Raw genomic sequence first — 15,706 nt, 5'->3', positions numbered from 1 at the left:
TTGCAGCTCTCTTTTACATACGTTCTTGTGCCTCTACTGCGAATCACTTTTCACAAGATATCATGTCCTCCTGACGTTGTGGTCAAGAGGAGAGAACATCACCATTTCCTGTGTGTGGGGCTTGACATCAGCCTCTGAGGACTCCTCTCACTTGTGTTACTTTCTGTGCTGCGCATACAAGTCCAAACACTCTTCAAGCACTTCCTGTTACACAAACGATTGGGCCTTAAGGCTCAGACGTTTCTCAAGATAGTTAATCCACCATCTCACAACGAGGTCAACCAAATTTGCTGAGGAAGTCCTGGGTACCGACCCGTCATTAGCAACCAGTGATTTCCCCTAGCTTCAATGAGAGAGCCAAGCTTTCTCTTCCAGCCTTTTTTAATCCCACATGGCAGCTGGCCTCATACGAGCAGATCAACACACTTGTGCTGTTCTTCTGCACCTAGAGGAAAAGCTCTTGTGAAGGTATACAGAAGATCCCAGCTAGCAGGTTCATAGGTACACTGGTATACTGGATTGGGAGGAGATCTCAGGACAGAAATGTTTCAGAGATGATGCTTTCCAGCTGCCATGGATGCACCTAAAATGAAGAAGACACTTTCTGCTTTGACCTTAATCACGTTAAGCTGTTATAAAATAGTTGGAATGGATGAATAAATGGATAAACTGTAGGCTTTTTGTTTAATATTGAATTACATTAGTAGATAAGTAAATGTGAAACCTCTATTATTATTCATATACAATAACTGGAAGTTTCAATGAAGACGGTGACCTTGAGCCTCTTGGAGAACAGCAGGCAGAGCTGCTTTAAATATATAAATGTGTTTGGCGCTTTTCCAATTATTCTTAGGTGCTCCACTCCTTCAAGGTGTTTCTTCCGAACAGATTTAGATTGATAATGGTGTTTCGATAGATATTATAATGAATTAAAAACACTCTATAAAATGATCATTCTATCTGTATGTCAGGTTAACAGTAGAACAATTATACTCATACTGTTGAAATCATAAGGTTGGCTGTGTTTGTCATTCACAAATACCGTCAGGGTATGAATAATAAATACAGACACTGGTGCACAAATCTTTGCAACAGCAATAAACGCTATTCATTCGATGTTGTCAGAGTTCAAGAGCAATAGCTGCGTATGTTGTCTTGTGCCGTGTAAGAGAACTGTAATGTCGCCCTGTCACCTCATACTCCTGTTTAAAGCCGTAGCCCTCGGCGGTCTTCATCTGGTTAATGTGCTGGAGAAGGTCAGCCACTCGGACGGCGGGGTGGAGCTGCCCTGTGTGGTACGGGGAGCCTTTACGTCCACACTGGTGCCTCGGGGAGCCTCCCAGCAGGCTGCTGGCCTCGTTCACTGAACTACGAGCGTCACCTGAACAAGACACAGGTGCATTTGCAATTTCCCGCACGACATTAAAAGGGATATTCATGTGCAGGACAGGTTAAGGTCATTTGAACGCGTTCGGTTGGGGACGACACACGCTGCTGTTACGTCACATAACGGCATGCGGATGCTGACACATACGGTACAGTATGTGCAACATGTGTCACTTCGATGACGTTCGTCAGGGCGAAGACGTCCTCATGCCGGCTCTTATGTTGACATGACAGCAGCTCGGTCTGGGATGCTGATGTAGCAGATCTTCGCCGACTTTAAAGTAAACACATCTGTCGTACGCTCTCTGAGATCGAAGGGATCAAGATGAGAGTTCTGACAAGCATCAGAAGTCATTTAATTTTGATTCAATCAAAAGCGTTACTGCACTTGTGTGCAGGTTGTACCAAAGAATATTTTTCACACAGGCTGATAACCGTCTCTACTTCTGACATTCATGGAGTGAATGAGTTGCCTCAACGGGATTTACAAGATGAGGGATGATGTATGTCAAGCTTGAAATTGCATTTGTCGTTGTGGTAGGCTGATGGGTTTCTGTCCACTGTTCGTTACGTGTATTTGTCTTACTGCGTGTGCCGCAGGTGTGAGCATCCATGAAGGAAAGGGCCATTCTTTCGTCTTCCTGTAGGGTGCTCTGGTCTGTGAAACTGCGCTCCATGGAGCCCATGTTGCTCTTCTCTTGCCGGTAGGTGATGGGTGTCTTATTCATGTTCACTGGTTTCCTATAAGAGGGAGGGGGGGGGATGCAATGAAGAACAGATTGTAATATAGAGCGAGAGAGACGGAGCAGGAGAGAGAGACAAGGGAAATGTTATGTTTAGCAGGGAATAATATGGAGGAACAAAAATAAAAAAAGGTCGTGAAGTGAAGAGATAGGGAGAAAAATACTTCGACTGCCTTATTGTTTTCCCTCTTTGACTTATGATTGACAGCCAGAGCGCCAGCGTGTACAGCATGAATCACAGAACAATGGGAGAGCAAAGAGGTGGAGTCACTTACGGATAGTAAGAGTAGTAGTCCCTTCTGGCAAGAGTGCGGGAGAAGGAAAAAAGAAATCAAGGGAAAGAAAAGATGTACGGTGAAAGCGATGTCAGCCGCGGCCAGAATGCATTGATTGCAGTGATGATGAGATCCGTCCCTCTGTGAGCCAGACTGTTCGGCGACGCGACACAAGCGGACGTACGAAGCCGGTGCTGACAGGCCGAGCCGCGGCGAGGTAGATAAAGGTGTGTTTTTCCGTCTATTGAGCGGGTCTCAGTGTTGTACGACAAAGGCCACGTGGCCTCCTGTCACAGCAGATCTAGCAATCAATTCTCTGAGAGCAAACTTCATGGTGGCTTAGCAGAGGTACCCGGACCGATGTGTGGAGTAGACTTTCATAAACAAGCGCTCTCAATATTCGCCTGGACGCTGTGTCAGCCATTTAATAACGATCGCTGGAGCCCCGAGCATCTTCCTACTGCCGCGGCAGGTTCTTTAGAATTCAATTCAATCTCATTTTCAGTAAGGCTATTTGAGACTTAAACTGGACTCAGCCTACGGCTGCTGCGACATTAAAGCAGAGCCGCAGGTGTGGATGATTTACTCAAGACCTGGGGGATCATTGGCTAATAATCTCTAAAAGCACACCTTTTCCCTCCCAATTACCATCTCATTTAAGGGTCAGGCCTCCGCTTGGTGAGTGTAATTAAGTGGCTAATTGGACTGCATCCGCCTTTTAATTAGATGCTTCACACTCAGGCGAAGGGAATGAAAACAACGCATCTCTGGCTGTTGGTCCAGCGTTATTGCCTAAACAAGCACCCTACACAAACAAACTGATGACTGAACTGTTGGAAAACATGAAAGGTAAAACAAAGTGGGGGACGTGGCGTGGTTGTGCATGAAGAGGCTTTTTGCGCACAGCCTTCAGCAGACGTATACCCTTTCTTAATGATGATGATCACGGCCCCCAGCAGAAGGATGAGGACCACCAGACCTCCTGCGCACACCCCGAGAATGAGACCCATCTCCTCAGAGTGCTGAGTGACCTCCAGAGCCTTGCGGTGATCCTTGCAGGCCGCTAGAAGCAGAAACACATATGCGCGTTAAAAAAAGCACAATGTGAATACAGAACATGAAAGAATGAGGCAGAAAGTGTCGAAGAAATGTTTCACATGAGTGTGAAGAGAGTACGTTAAAAATGTAGCTGCGGAGACAGAAAGATTGAGAATTCACAGAGAACTTATCGTTTATGAACATAAAACTCAACAAATGTCGATTTTTCACATGCCACTAAAAACGTTCCAACTGCCCATCTTAAATATTGAGGAGATCCATTGAATTAGAATGATTGTCTCGAAGCTACATTTCAATAGCAGTGGTTCTTAAAATAGCTGGAGAAGATGAAAGCGACACACGTATAAAGAAGTGATGCCTTAAGCAATCAGACAGTAATTGTCCATGCTGTCCAAACCAACAGAAGATGCAACCCTCAGACATACAAAGTGACAGTTCATGCTTTGACAAGCGAAATGATTGGACTGCATAAAAAACTTTGGTTGTCTGAAATGTTTAAACCAGCGACTTTGGCTGTTCAGGATTCATACAGAAACCAAACAGAGAAAAAGGAAAGGAAAATGAAGTGACCGCGTTAAATTACTATTTAGATAAGAGTGGCAGAAGTTAAGAAATAGTACTGAATTCTAAAGACTAAATTCATTTGCTAAAATCCATTAGTTGAGTCCAAAAAAGTGCTCTTCTTCAATCTAAGAGTTGAGGGAGGTGGTGAGTTTCACCTTTGTGATATTACACAAGTGTATTTCTGTTCGGACACATACACTCAAACACACCCAAACCACCATTTTTCCGGCACTGCACATGAGCCCTACAGAATAATCTCAAGGTGTCTTCTGTTGGCCACTGTTGGTCTGTTGGAAGGTCGTCATCATAATTGACGGTCATTCGCTTCTCTGTCATAAAGCTTTGTAAACGGCCTTTCTAGTCTTTCTTGTGTGTCCTCCAGGCCTCGACAGCACCCAAAACTAGCTCTTCTCAGTCTAGTGGAGGAGCACAACCCATCTTGAGAGCAGAAGAAGAAGTCTGAGCAGGCCCGGGGGTTAGAGCTCTATCTTGCAGCCTGCTGGGGAAGAATGAGATCTGGGGCAGGAGGAAATGAAAACAGAGCCATGTTTTAGCCGGACTCTCTGCAGCCCCCCGGCTGTTCTCACTTTCCAGAATGCTTCAGAATCCTCTACCAAAGACGAAAGTAGAACAATATTTCATTATTTGGCAGGATTTTCTATTCAATCATGGGTGTTTGGCATATTTGAATAGAGAAAATGAGTCACCGGCTTGATATTTGAAAGGAACTGTTCATTCTAAAACTGCTCAGGACGTTTTTCTTTTTTGCTGCTACGTCTATGTTACACGTTGTTCCAAAAAATGTGGCGTCTCTGTGTGGTAGACACCACACATAACGGTATGCTATACTTTGCAGTCGTGGACGGAGACAGTTTAGTCACACAGAATCAGAGACAACTTTCTGTAGTTTCTATTCACACACAGGGTCACGCTATCGTCCAACAAGGCCTTCATGTCTGTGAGCAACTGTAGCTGAAGATAACGCCGACTTCAGCCCGCCTCAAATGCTCCCTTCTAAAAACAGCCGCAAACTCAGCACTTTCTGTTCATTTTATGCTGCAACTTTGTTTGAAATTACACGTTTAAAGTAATAAGAGGGTGCATTACACCGGCTGGAGATGTAGATGAGGAGGTGAAAAATCTATTTCAGCTTTCTGACATTTTGGACAGATAAGCGGTTTTGCCACATTTTAGCCTGAAAATTTCTATTAATCCAAACACGAGCGGGAAATAGATTTCCACATGAATCCAGGCACCTGCCACCTGCCCCATGCTGGAAATTGGCCCTTAGAGGAGCAATGGAGGTCCATTGTTGTGTTGAGCCTGCCAGAGGATCCTTAATTAAACTGTCACCTAGAAGTTGAAATGTAATCTCCAGCTTTGTTATCCAAGCCAGAATCATTTGCCTCCACTTTGCTTCTGATGGGCTGCTTGATAATAACGGCTTAGGACCCAATGATGCGGGGGGCCATGTTCATGGTGGAGGGATAACAGAGATCACAAACGGCAACTTAAAAAAAAAAACTTCTGACCCGTCGCACCTTGAAATTGGAAACCACCCCGAGAATCTTTTCCCAGTCAATTTGCCTTTCAGGTTGTATTTTTACAGAACTTCACCGTGTACAGTACGTTGCTGATGTGTTGCAGGAGCTCTTTTAAATATTCTCTTTCCATTGTCCACTTTTCTTCCTCCTTCCCCTCCAGTCTTTCTATATTCATATCATTGGTAATGTCTTTCATATCTATTGCCATCCATTGTGCAGTTCTTTCCTCCTTCCGTTGCTTAGTGTCAAAGAAAAGAGGCGAGCACACTGAAAAGCCCATTGGTGTGAGAAAGCATAATTAATCAATGCCTAACCGGGTTTCTGTGTGGGGCAGATGGAGTGAGACGCTGAGCTGAAATGGCTGGCCTTGCCTTTTGGCTTTATGCTTGAGGAGAGCCTGATCTCTTCCATTTTTCACTCTCAAAAAGAGTCCTTCACCAGAAAAAAAAAGACACAACGCCAAGACAATTTACTTGCCAGGCTCTGCTTACTGTTGCCGTGCTACAATAACTATAAATACGGGACTTCTCTTCACCATAATCTGACAGTGTACCACCGCAAGAAGGGCTCTCCTGCCACTAGAACTTATAGTCAATTTCCTTGCCCTTTTCATGTCCCTGAATCCAAAAGCTGTGGCACAGAAGAACGGGGGGGAGGGCGAGGCTTCCTCACACTGATGGGCCAAGGTAGCTCCATCTGGAAGTTTTGATCTGGAGGACCCTTGTGGACCTTGTTGATGTCAGAGCTCTCAGATGTCGGCCGTGTAGTGGGCGGCTGATGAGAACAGAGAGACTGTCTTTGATATTGCGTGTGCCGGCGTCTGCCCCCAAACAAACAGGATGAAAGCCCGACCTCGAATCCCTCCCGGCTTGATGCCCTTTTCTCAGAGGCCCACTGCTAAAACAACCAGGAGCAGTCAGGGAAAATCCGTCCAGATCCCCACGTTTGTACTCGAGAGAGAGAGAGAGAGCCAGGTATTGACTGCATTATTGACCGGACTAAACAATGCAGTTTAAAGCACGCTGTTCATTTCGTATCCAAAAACAATGACTGAGTAGACAACATCACCAAGCACTTAGGAACGATGCAGGAGAATTCATTCAAGGTCACAGGGTTTGTGGGAGGAGAAGTATTCATCGGGAATTACCTTTGCGAGCTATTCGTATGCAGTTTATTCTGGATTCCTGAAAGAGAAAGAAAGACATCACAGGGAAGGGTGTCGCTTTTCATTTAGCATAATAGAGAATTTCTAAAAAATAAGAGGATGACGAGAAATACTGAGCTGAGACACAGACGTGTAAATCACATTGAAAAATTGACCCCAGGGGATTAAAAAACACAAGAACATAAAAGCCTGATGTTGGAGAGTGAACAGGTGGGGACAACATCTGGAAGCACAACCTTGTCTCCACTTTCTGTTGTTTCTACCCTTATTAAATATTCAAATGACTAAACAAAAATGAGTTTCAAGAGGAAAAACGCATAATTTACATTATCACAAATGAATGAAAAATATACATTATACGGAACAACTATATTCAGACAAAAATCACCTCAGAGTAAAGATTCCTATTGATGATCACATGAGATTACAACGTGTTTCAAATCTGAAATGTGGTGACATTTTAGAGAAGTAAATCAGATATTTTTGCTGAAGGAGAACATATGAGTTTAAAGGGAGAGAACATAATTAAGAGGAGGGATTCAGAGCAGTGCACAACTATGAAAAGGAATTCATTTTATTCAAATGTTACTGACGACATTTCAGTGTTATGAAAAGGACCTTTGTCAGAAAGCACTAATGAGATCCAAGACTGTAATCCAATTCCATCCTGCCACCACTTGGAGGACACACATTATCAAATTAAGATTTACAGATGCTAATTTGGGGATTATGGGCCAATTATGCAAATTCGGAAATGAGCGAAGAGCCCTTTCCTCCAACTCAAGTTAAATTGCTTTTTTTTTCAAATTGAAAATACATTTCCCACTGACAGACATTTTTTTTAACATGATGGTTAGACAAACACGTTTGCGCACCAGGAATCATGAAAAACCTGTTTATTTTTCCTATCATTAAACAATATTATTATTCCTCATTTACTTGTATTGTGAGATAAAATAAATAAACTTTATTAACAGTACATTACGGCAAATTCCACTGTCTTTTCATTTGATGACTATTCTTTTGTTTAGTTTAATTTTGAAACGGAAGACACACATACCTTTATACGTTTATTCATGATACGTTCCTCATTCAGTTCCTATAAGCTCACCTTTTCTTTGTGCTACATTTTGAAAGTGGGCACAAAGCAGTAATGCCAAGTTAGGAATCAGGACCTGGGCAGAGCATGAAATCGTTTACCCCGTGTGGGTTAGCACCATTAGCTGCAGGGCGCTAGGCTCAGCTGTCGCCATGTGGAGAGCTGCACAAAAATGTGTCAATTTTGGTCCTGATTTCGGTCCTCATCGTTTGATTAATAATCATGAATCAAAATGCTTTGGAAAAAATGTTTACCATAGGTGACTCTGAGCTTTTGAGGCGACCGACTCAATTACCGGAAACCGCATCCATCAAAAAAAGGCTGATTCATCTGAACTGGCCTCTTTTACAGAGACGGCGTTTTAAACCTTACTTTCATTCACAACTTTCTTTGGCAAATTACGACAGAGCACATTTTACTTTATTTATATTATATATTTGCTGTAATGGTAAAAACAAATACATTGGTTGTTGCCTAGTTGGATAAGACTCAAATTTTTGTAACATGCACTTTAAATCTTTGTGTCGATAGGCCAGTTCCAGATTATGTACGTAAAATGCATCACACGTCTGGCCGTGCTCTTCAGTCACGCCAGTGGTTCCTGGCGGCTTTAAATACGAAACACAAATGCCAAAATGCGAGGCGGGGCTGTGGGGCACACAGTACGGTGTTACATTGTGTTTTCTTGTGCGTGTGTAGTGTACATGTTATAAATAACTATGCTGTGGTCTGCAAAGCTACAGCCTATTCACCATACTTTAAGTACCTGTTTAGATGAAACCATTAAAGCAATTAGAGAAGATTGACAGTCACTCTCCAGATAATTAGAATGGTTAAATGCCAAAAATGATGGGACCCGTATACTGCTGAAACAATGCCCATCTGTAGCAGATTAGAGGCAGTGTTGTTTCACACAGATACATACAGAAAAAAACACAGACCTCACTGCCTTTGATATAATACAGTAAATAATTAGGTAGACGGAGATTCAAATTTAGAAAAGGTTTTCAGAGTGCAAATGCTTCAAATGACAAATACTTTATCAAACACCATATGCAGAAAGTCTCATCTGTAATTGTTTTATTAAGGCAAATATGTGACGCTTTTAGCGGCAGCTACCCTTTCAGCTGACAATGAGGGGGCATACGGTAATTCTGTTCCCATCGCCTGAATAACATTTCAAAAAGCAATATAAGAATACCCCATACAAAATAGTACAAAACATATTAAGCAATCACAGTATTCCAGTAGAACCTTAACATCTTCTTTGTGGTTTGATACACTTTCTCATTACGGATTGTAAAAAAAACTGTAATGTTAATAATATCATTAACACGCAAAAAAGGCATGAGCGTCATACCGTATACTTTTGTTGGTCTATTAGTTTAATTGCTTATGTATTATGCTCTTTTATGTTATCTTAATTCGTGCCATTAGCTCTGTGTTAGTTCATGTCCTCATTGCATTGCTGTCCTCTATGCCCAGCCCTTAATTGGTTTACAGTATGCTGAGCAAGTCGATGCCCCTCAGCAGTGCTGGGCTGATTGAATTGAAGTAGATTCTGTGCTTTTACACCGATATCGTGACTAAATCAAAACAAAACAAAACTTACAGGCCCGAAGAGAGTGCAAACGTCACACCGACAACAAATGCTCTGCATTGCCAATGCAATAAGTTCCCTTCCTTCTAGCACACTGTATAAAAGGAATTGTTGGAGCCACACAACCCATATTTTTGACTGTGGCTGCTTTAGGACTGTATTTACAGGCAAAGGCAGCAGCGTTTGAATGAGCGGCGACTGTGTTGGCCGTGTTTCCGCTCATTGTGGGTCATGGATGCTGGCCTCCTGCCAGGCAAAACAAAACCTAATCCCATCCGCCAGAAAAGCCAGGCCTCCCCTATCTAATCCTATGCTTAGTAGCCTAGTTGTGTGAAGTGCTCACACTGCACTTCCTCCGTGTGTTTCTCCAGTGGGTTGGAAAAATATCCTACTGGGGACCGGGGGGCTTTACCCACTGGCAGGACTCAAGAGTCGCACAGACCAGTAACCCAGTTTGCATGTATTTATTCCCAGATGATGAAGACCACATAAAGCTTTGTTACCTAGAGCAACATCGCTATACTCAATCTGTGAGGATTAAAGAAGCAGCTTTCTATTCCTCATCATCTGCACCTGCGACCAATTATCTTTAAGTAATCGCCTCACCCTGGTAGCATCTCTTCCTGTAATGGAATTTGGAAAGGTAATGTGGCGTCCTCCGGGTATGACTGGAGACTGGAGGGCTTTGCATGCACGAGAGTGCGGAAGTGGAATGAAACAACAGAACTCCGTAAAATTACGCACTGCTTCTCAAATAACTACAGCATTGGTTTCTGTTATTTGGACACAACCCCTGACGTGATGATTAACAGCATAATAAAAAGAAACAATAATATTGGGGCATTAATTGAACAAAGGACATGAGGCAACCACTAAAGGACTAAAAAGAAAGGAATAGAATGTAGTTGAATGTAACTAATTCCCTGTTACACTGCTAGATCAACATGTTTTCATCCAAGAACCCTATTGATGCCAAAAATACGACACCATAATACTCTATCAAGGCTTGGGAGACACAACCATAGCATTAGTAAATACAGATACCCATGAAGAAAACTCTTCATCATTCTGACCACTAATGTCTTCATCAAGTATTGCCACATGCAACAGTCACTCACCCCCCTGAAGTTGCTCATGGCCTGGAAGTAGACCAGGTAGCTTTTGCGTGGGTCCAGAGGGCTGTTCCAGTAGCCGTTGTAAGTGTGATTGTCGCCCACAGTGAAGGGACTGGCCTCTGGGAGGCTGCTGGGGGGCAGCTCGGCTGTGTAGTAGTGTGGCGTGCCCCTGGCCTGCGCCTCACCGTGGGACATGGGCAAAGGGAAACAGTCCTGAAGCCCCAGCTCTCGCTTCACTTTCTTCACCGTCTCCTCTTCAACCACCACCTGGTACGTACTGGACACAGAGTGGAGGCGCACCGCGAGTAAGCCATGTTGAGCTTTAATGAAAAAATCTAATATGTACATTTGAGATGATTTTATCATCACCTGACAGGTGCCCCTCTGCCTTGGGCGGGCCGCAAAAGGACAGTAATGGTGCTGTCCGTCTCACTCAGGGGGGACGGCATGTCTCCGTAATCAAACATTGGAGCTGAGGACCCAGAAACATACATATGGGAGACGTGGGAGACATTCTCAGTGCCAATAAAACCAACACCCGTGTCCATATTTTGAGGAACAATTTCACTTCCAGTCGTCTTGGATTCGGTTCCAATTAAGCCTTATGTTTCTGTCGCTAAATTCACCAGGTTTGAAGGGTTTTAGCCAGTCCTGTGCTTTGGAGGCACATTTCTCTCTACTATCAGTAGTCAATTAGTGAGGGGAAAGAGAGCAAACTATTCACGAAGAATCAATGATTATCTCATTAAAAAGCGCTTGAAGGGACGACATCCATTAAAATGTGCATTTGTTGACATTAAAAGGGCTGCGACCTTTGTAGAAAACAAAAGAGGGTTTGATGCCTGCTGCCAGACAAGGCCTGTTTGAAGGATGATTGTGTATCCGCCACAGTGGTCCACACATTTTCATGTGCATGTGCGAGTGAGGAAATGTGTGCAGATATTCTGCGGTGCGTATTGCTCGAAGATGCTGACCGAAGTAGCTGTTGAAGGATGTTCGGTGTTTGCTAGCTGTCTGTGCAGATTTGAGAGACACTTAATGTGTTAAAGTGAACGTTCTGCACAGCGGGCCAGTGGGGGGAGGTTGAAGATGACCTGCGAAGGGTTTCTTGACTGGATCTACGCTTTGGCTTTGGGCCGGCGGTCTCTCCCACATGCAGCCAGCAAGAAGTGATTGTGCACAGAAGTCTATAATTAAACTAACCTGGCCCTTTTGTAAGGTGAATAAATGTGTGAGCGGTAAAGAGCGGGAGTGGCTGTGCTGTGCGTTCCCTTAGGGTGTAATCCCATCCCGTAACAAGCACACATGCATCATTAAGAAGAAATAGTAACACCAATGCTGGTTTTCTATCACCAGTAATAAGCTCTGAGACTCTTGGAAGTGACACTCTGGTCGTGAGAATATTCTGCATCTTTCTTTATATATAATACACACCAGTGTCAACTCTCTTTCCTGCGTTAATTTATGTCTCGTGTCACTACTTTTGGGAGGCAATAGAAAATAGCTCTGACACTCTCGGAGCAGTAGTTTTGCATCTGTGAGAGAAAGAGAGAAAACCTGAACCCTAATTACAGCATGCAGTGGTTAAAGTCTGGTGCTGTACCTGCAAGGTGCATTGGTGGTGTTGACGCAATATGGAGAGGCTGCCTTTCTCCCATTTCTGTTTTAGAAACTTACTCACACTTTGCAAAGCACACAGGATCCGTCAGTGAGAGGCGCTGATACCTGAGATGTTAGTGGTGATTTCAGTGAGGGCGGTCAGGCCAAAGCCCTTGACCGTTCGGGCTCGAACAGAGATGAGGTAAGTTGTTCCCGGGTGGAGGTTGGAGAACATGTGGTAGGTCTCATTCTTCAACTTGGACACAGTTCTCCTCGGCCCCGGTACATTGATGCCTGGATCCGACGACTCAATGCTCTGGTAGCTTATCTGTTAAAAACAAGATGGTCTCAGGGTTACATTATAAAAAAAACAGAATCACCGTAGCACTCAATTTAAGTCTCATTATCACAGCAAATTTCAACTGATAGATTCATACTGATCTGCAGAGGTCATTAACTCCAACAGCTCTGTCATGAAAAGTAATTTGACAGTTTGATTGACAGAAATGAGTTGGCTTCCCTCAATCAATGCGCCAATTGCTGTTGAACCTTTGTGGTTTTAACTGAAAAACTGTATTTTCTTGGCTGGCATTGACACTGCCAATAAGACACCTGGAGTTTTTCAAAAAAGTATTATGAGTGGTAAATAATTATCTGACTAAATAATGCATTTTAAAGGCCATAGAGGTCCGAGGACGCCGCTCAGTTCAGAGTAAATTCAAGTGTTTAAATCCCAAGTTTATGAGTTGAATTAACTTTACATCAAGAATTTCTGTGAGTATCCCTTGAAAGCAAAATGTTTTATGAAGTTTTTCTTCAGGAGGTGCGTTTCCACCACAGTACTCTCGTGAAAGTGTCCACTTACACTCTGGGAAATAGTGGAGAGTTAAATGAGACGACCTTACTGCAATCAGACAAGGCGGAACATATTAGGATATACGATACATTAGACTGATCTATATACGCCTGCACGCGCACACACACGCACACAGACACAGATGCCACTCAAGCCAAAGGCTTTACTGGTTATCATTGAAGAGCGTAATGCCTGCTCATGCCTCCTCACTGTGGAGGTAGAATTAGGAGCCATGCAGTGACTAAACACAGGCAGACCACTGTGCTTCCTCTTCAGAGGCAGACATAAAAGTTGCCTGACGGTGCACGGAGGAGCGAGCAGTGCTTGAGCAGAACAGCATGGCAGCCCATGGGCTCAAGCAGCGTGGTCAACGGTTTGCATGAAGAGAGAAATTAATAAGGTATTTGTTTTAGAGCTCTGCATAAAGCGCTCTACATTAGCTCAGAAAGTTCAACACGCTCAAAGATCCAGAATATTCTCCACTTTATATGTCAAACCACAAATCCCACTTGATAATATCCTTGAGTGCAGGCAAAGAAGGCCTGAGGAAATGTAGGCCCACTCAATAATGGCTCAACGCAGACAGAGGGTACAGAGAAAAATACAAAATCATTATCTGGCTGAACATAAGACCTGACACGAGGCTCTGTTTTAATGGCACAAGACCATCATTAAGTGACTTGTGCAGAAGGTCAGTGAGCGTGAATCCAAGTGACGCTGCTATTTTTTGCAAAGCGCACCATGCACTACATGGTTGGGTGAGGAGGAATACAGAGTGGAACAGAGTGGTTTAGTGATTAAGCACATGTCTCCAATTGCAGCGGCGTTTGAAGAAAATGTCTCACCGAATAGAGAGGAAAGCACTTCTAAACCGGGCACAAAAACTGTTCAGTTAAAAGAGCACGCTAACATCTCAGAATGTTGCTTGAGGTGATTTGCTGTCAGGCAGTTTGAGTATTGAAATCAAAATGACGACACACTAGATCTATAGCTGCTAAAAAAAGTAAAAATACTTTGTCTCACGGTCAATTTAGCAGCTCTCCTGCAGCTTTCTATGATTTGAGCATCTTCCTCAGCAGATGTTTACCCAATTGACATGGATTTGCAGATGGTCAAGATGCAAATTTTCACGGCACTAAATGGACTTTCTAAATGGGGTATCAATGATACCATAATGGTTTGGATTTCCATTCATTTTAAACAAGAAAATAGGTATTTGAAACTCCTAGAATTGAGTTAATCTGCTCTAAATGAAAATGAAAACGCGAAGCCAGTGGCAATGCATGTCCGGCTAATTTACCTTCAGAGTTTTTTGGGGCAACAGCATTGTGAACTGGATCTGAATTGTGAAATATTGGATAAGAGTCCAGTAATGCTAGCTCAAGATAAACTCCATCAAAAACAGGATTAGTCGTTAGTCATCATCCTTAAGGCCTTTCCTTTACAAACATTAAAAGAAGGAAATAGTGTTTGAATAAACAGGGAGGTTTATATTCAAAACATTTGCCTTGCTCGTCCAAATTGAGTCAATTAACTTAGAATTAAGCTAACCATGCAAACAATACACAAAAAAGAAAGCAGATGTTCTCACTGGACGCACCTCATATTGGCTAATAAGACCATTGGGCTCGACGGGCTCCTCCCACTTCAGGAAGATCATGTCATCCAGCGGGGTAAAGGTGAGTGACTCTGGTGCTATGCCTCCGGGAACTATGAGAAATTGAGAGAACAAACATTTGTCGGGGAAATGGAAGAGCTAATCCCACACTGAGCTGTCAATCTCACAGAGGTGAATGTCACAGTGGACGAGAACAATCCACCAGGTGAGACACTCAGGGAGCAGCAGGCACACGCCATCATCTAAGGACGTATTAATTATCTAACCACAACACAGCCAAGAGGAATATACTTTGAGAAGGACACAATCAATCTACATCAGTCTTCAGTTGGAATATATTGATGAATGTGTCAGACGCTTAATGGTACACTTGTTCCTGAATGGCTTAGAGAGGACAGTCAGCGCGTGATCATTCAACATAAGTGTCTGTTAACAGTTTTTTGGGCCATTCGGTCGCAGCCCCAGTCTCCATGGTCTGTGTGAGAAAGACTGTTATGTGAGATTTATGCCTGAGCCTAAAGCAACAGCCAAATAAGCTGAGTCAACTGTTATTCTTTCATTTGAGTTCTTCTGGGGGAGAGAGTTGCTTATTAAGGCTTTTGGGGGAGGCATTCAAAATGTACATGTACTGTATACTGTATGAATGTGTATATATATATATATATATATATATATATATATATATATATATATATATATATATACACACACACACACACACACACACACTTCATCATATACATCTATATTAACTTTTCTATTTCCCTCGTATTGTATAGATCTTTTTCTGAAAATCTTGTTTGTCTTGACTTTTTCCCACCGCAGCATTGATTTCTCCCTCAACTGCCGTGCAGACAATGTGCTCCGGCACAAAGGAATAAAAAGAGACATAAGCCCAAAATCTCCTGCCAGAGACTCTGAAATGAAATGGATATTTTGTAATAATGATTCCGCCTCAGATGGTCACCCTCTGTGTATTAGTGAGATATGTAGCACATTAAGCATATATGTATTATATCGTGGTTTATAATTTGATTGTATCAAAATGGTTTTGCTCATGGATCTCTACTTTTGGCCCACTTA

General features: G+C 43.0%; 1 protein-coding gene across 7 annotated transcripts in view; it reads right to left on the bottom strand.

The window, feature by feature from the left end:
• The window catches only part of ptprub (protein tyrosine phosphatase receptor type Ub), a 116,734-nt gene that overhangs the window by 20,796 nt on the left and 80,232 nt on the right, over window positions 1–15,706 (bottom strand). For 4 of the 7 annotated variants that reach the window (XM_040164638.2, XM_040164640.2, XM_040164639.2 and 1 more), the window contains exons 9-17: window positions 14,606–14,715; window positions 12,276–12,477; window positions 10,920–11,022; window positions 10,554–10,827; window positions 6,719–6,755; window positions 3,329–3,467; window positions 2,405–2,428; window positions 1,973–2,127; window positions 1,194–1,381 (exon numbers count right to left, since the gene is read on the bottom strand). In XM_040164638.2, the coding sequence (XP_040020572.2) occupies window positions 1,194–1,381; window positions 1,973–2,127; window positions 2,405–2,428; window positions 3,329–3,467; window positions 6,719–6,755; window positions 10,554–10,827; window positions 10,920–11,022; window positions 12,276–12,477; window positions 14,606–14,715 (1,232 nt within the window). The remainder of the gene's footprint in view (window positions 1–1,193; window positions 1,382–1,972; window positions 2,128–2,404; window positions 2,429–3,328; window positions 3,468–6,718; window positions 6,756–10,553; window positions 10,828–10,919; window positions 11,023–12,275; window positions 12,478–14,605; window positions 14,716–15,706) is intronic. The other 3 variants (XM_078095253.1, XM_078095254.1, XM_040164642.2) reach the window with 1 other exon arrangement.

Source organism: Gasterosteus aculeatus, chromosome 20 (assembly GCF_964276395.1).
Source record: "Gasterosteus aculeatus chromosome 20, fGasAcu3.hap1.1, whole genome shotgun sequence".
Lineage (NCBI taxonomy): Eukaryota > Metazoa > Chordata > Actinopteri > Perciformes > Gasterosteidae > Gasterosteus > Gasterosteus aculeatus.
The sequence above is the reverse complement of the archived record's forward strand: the minus strand, read 5'-3'. Positions and strand labels throughout refer to the sequence as shown.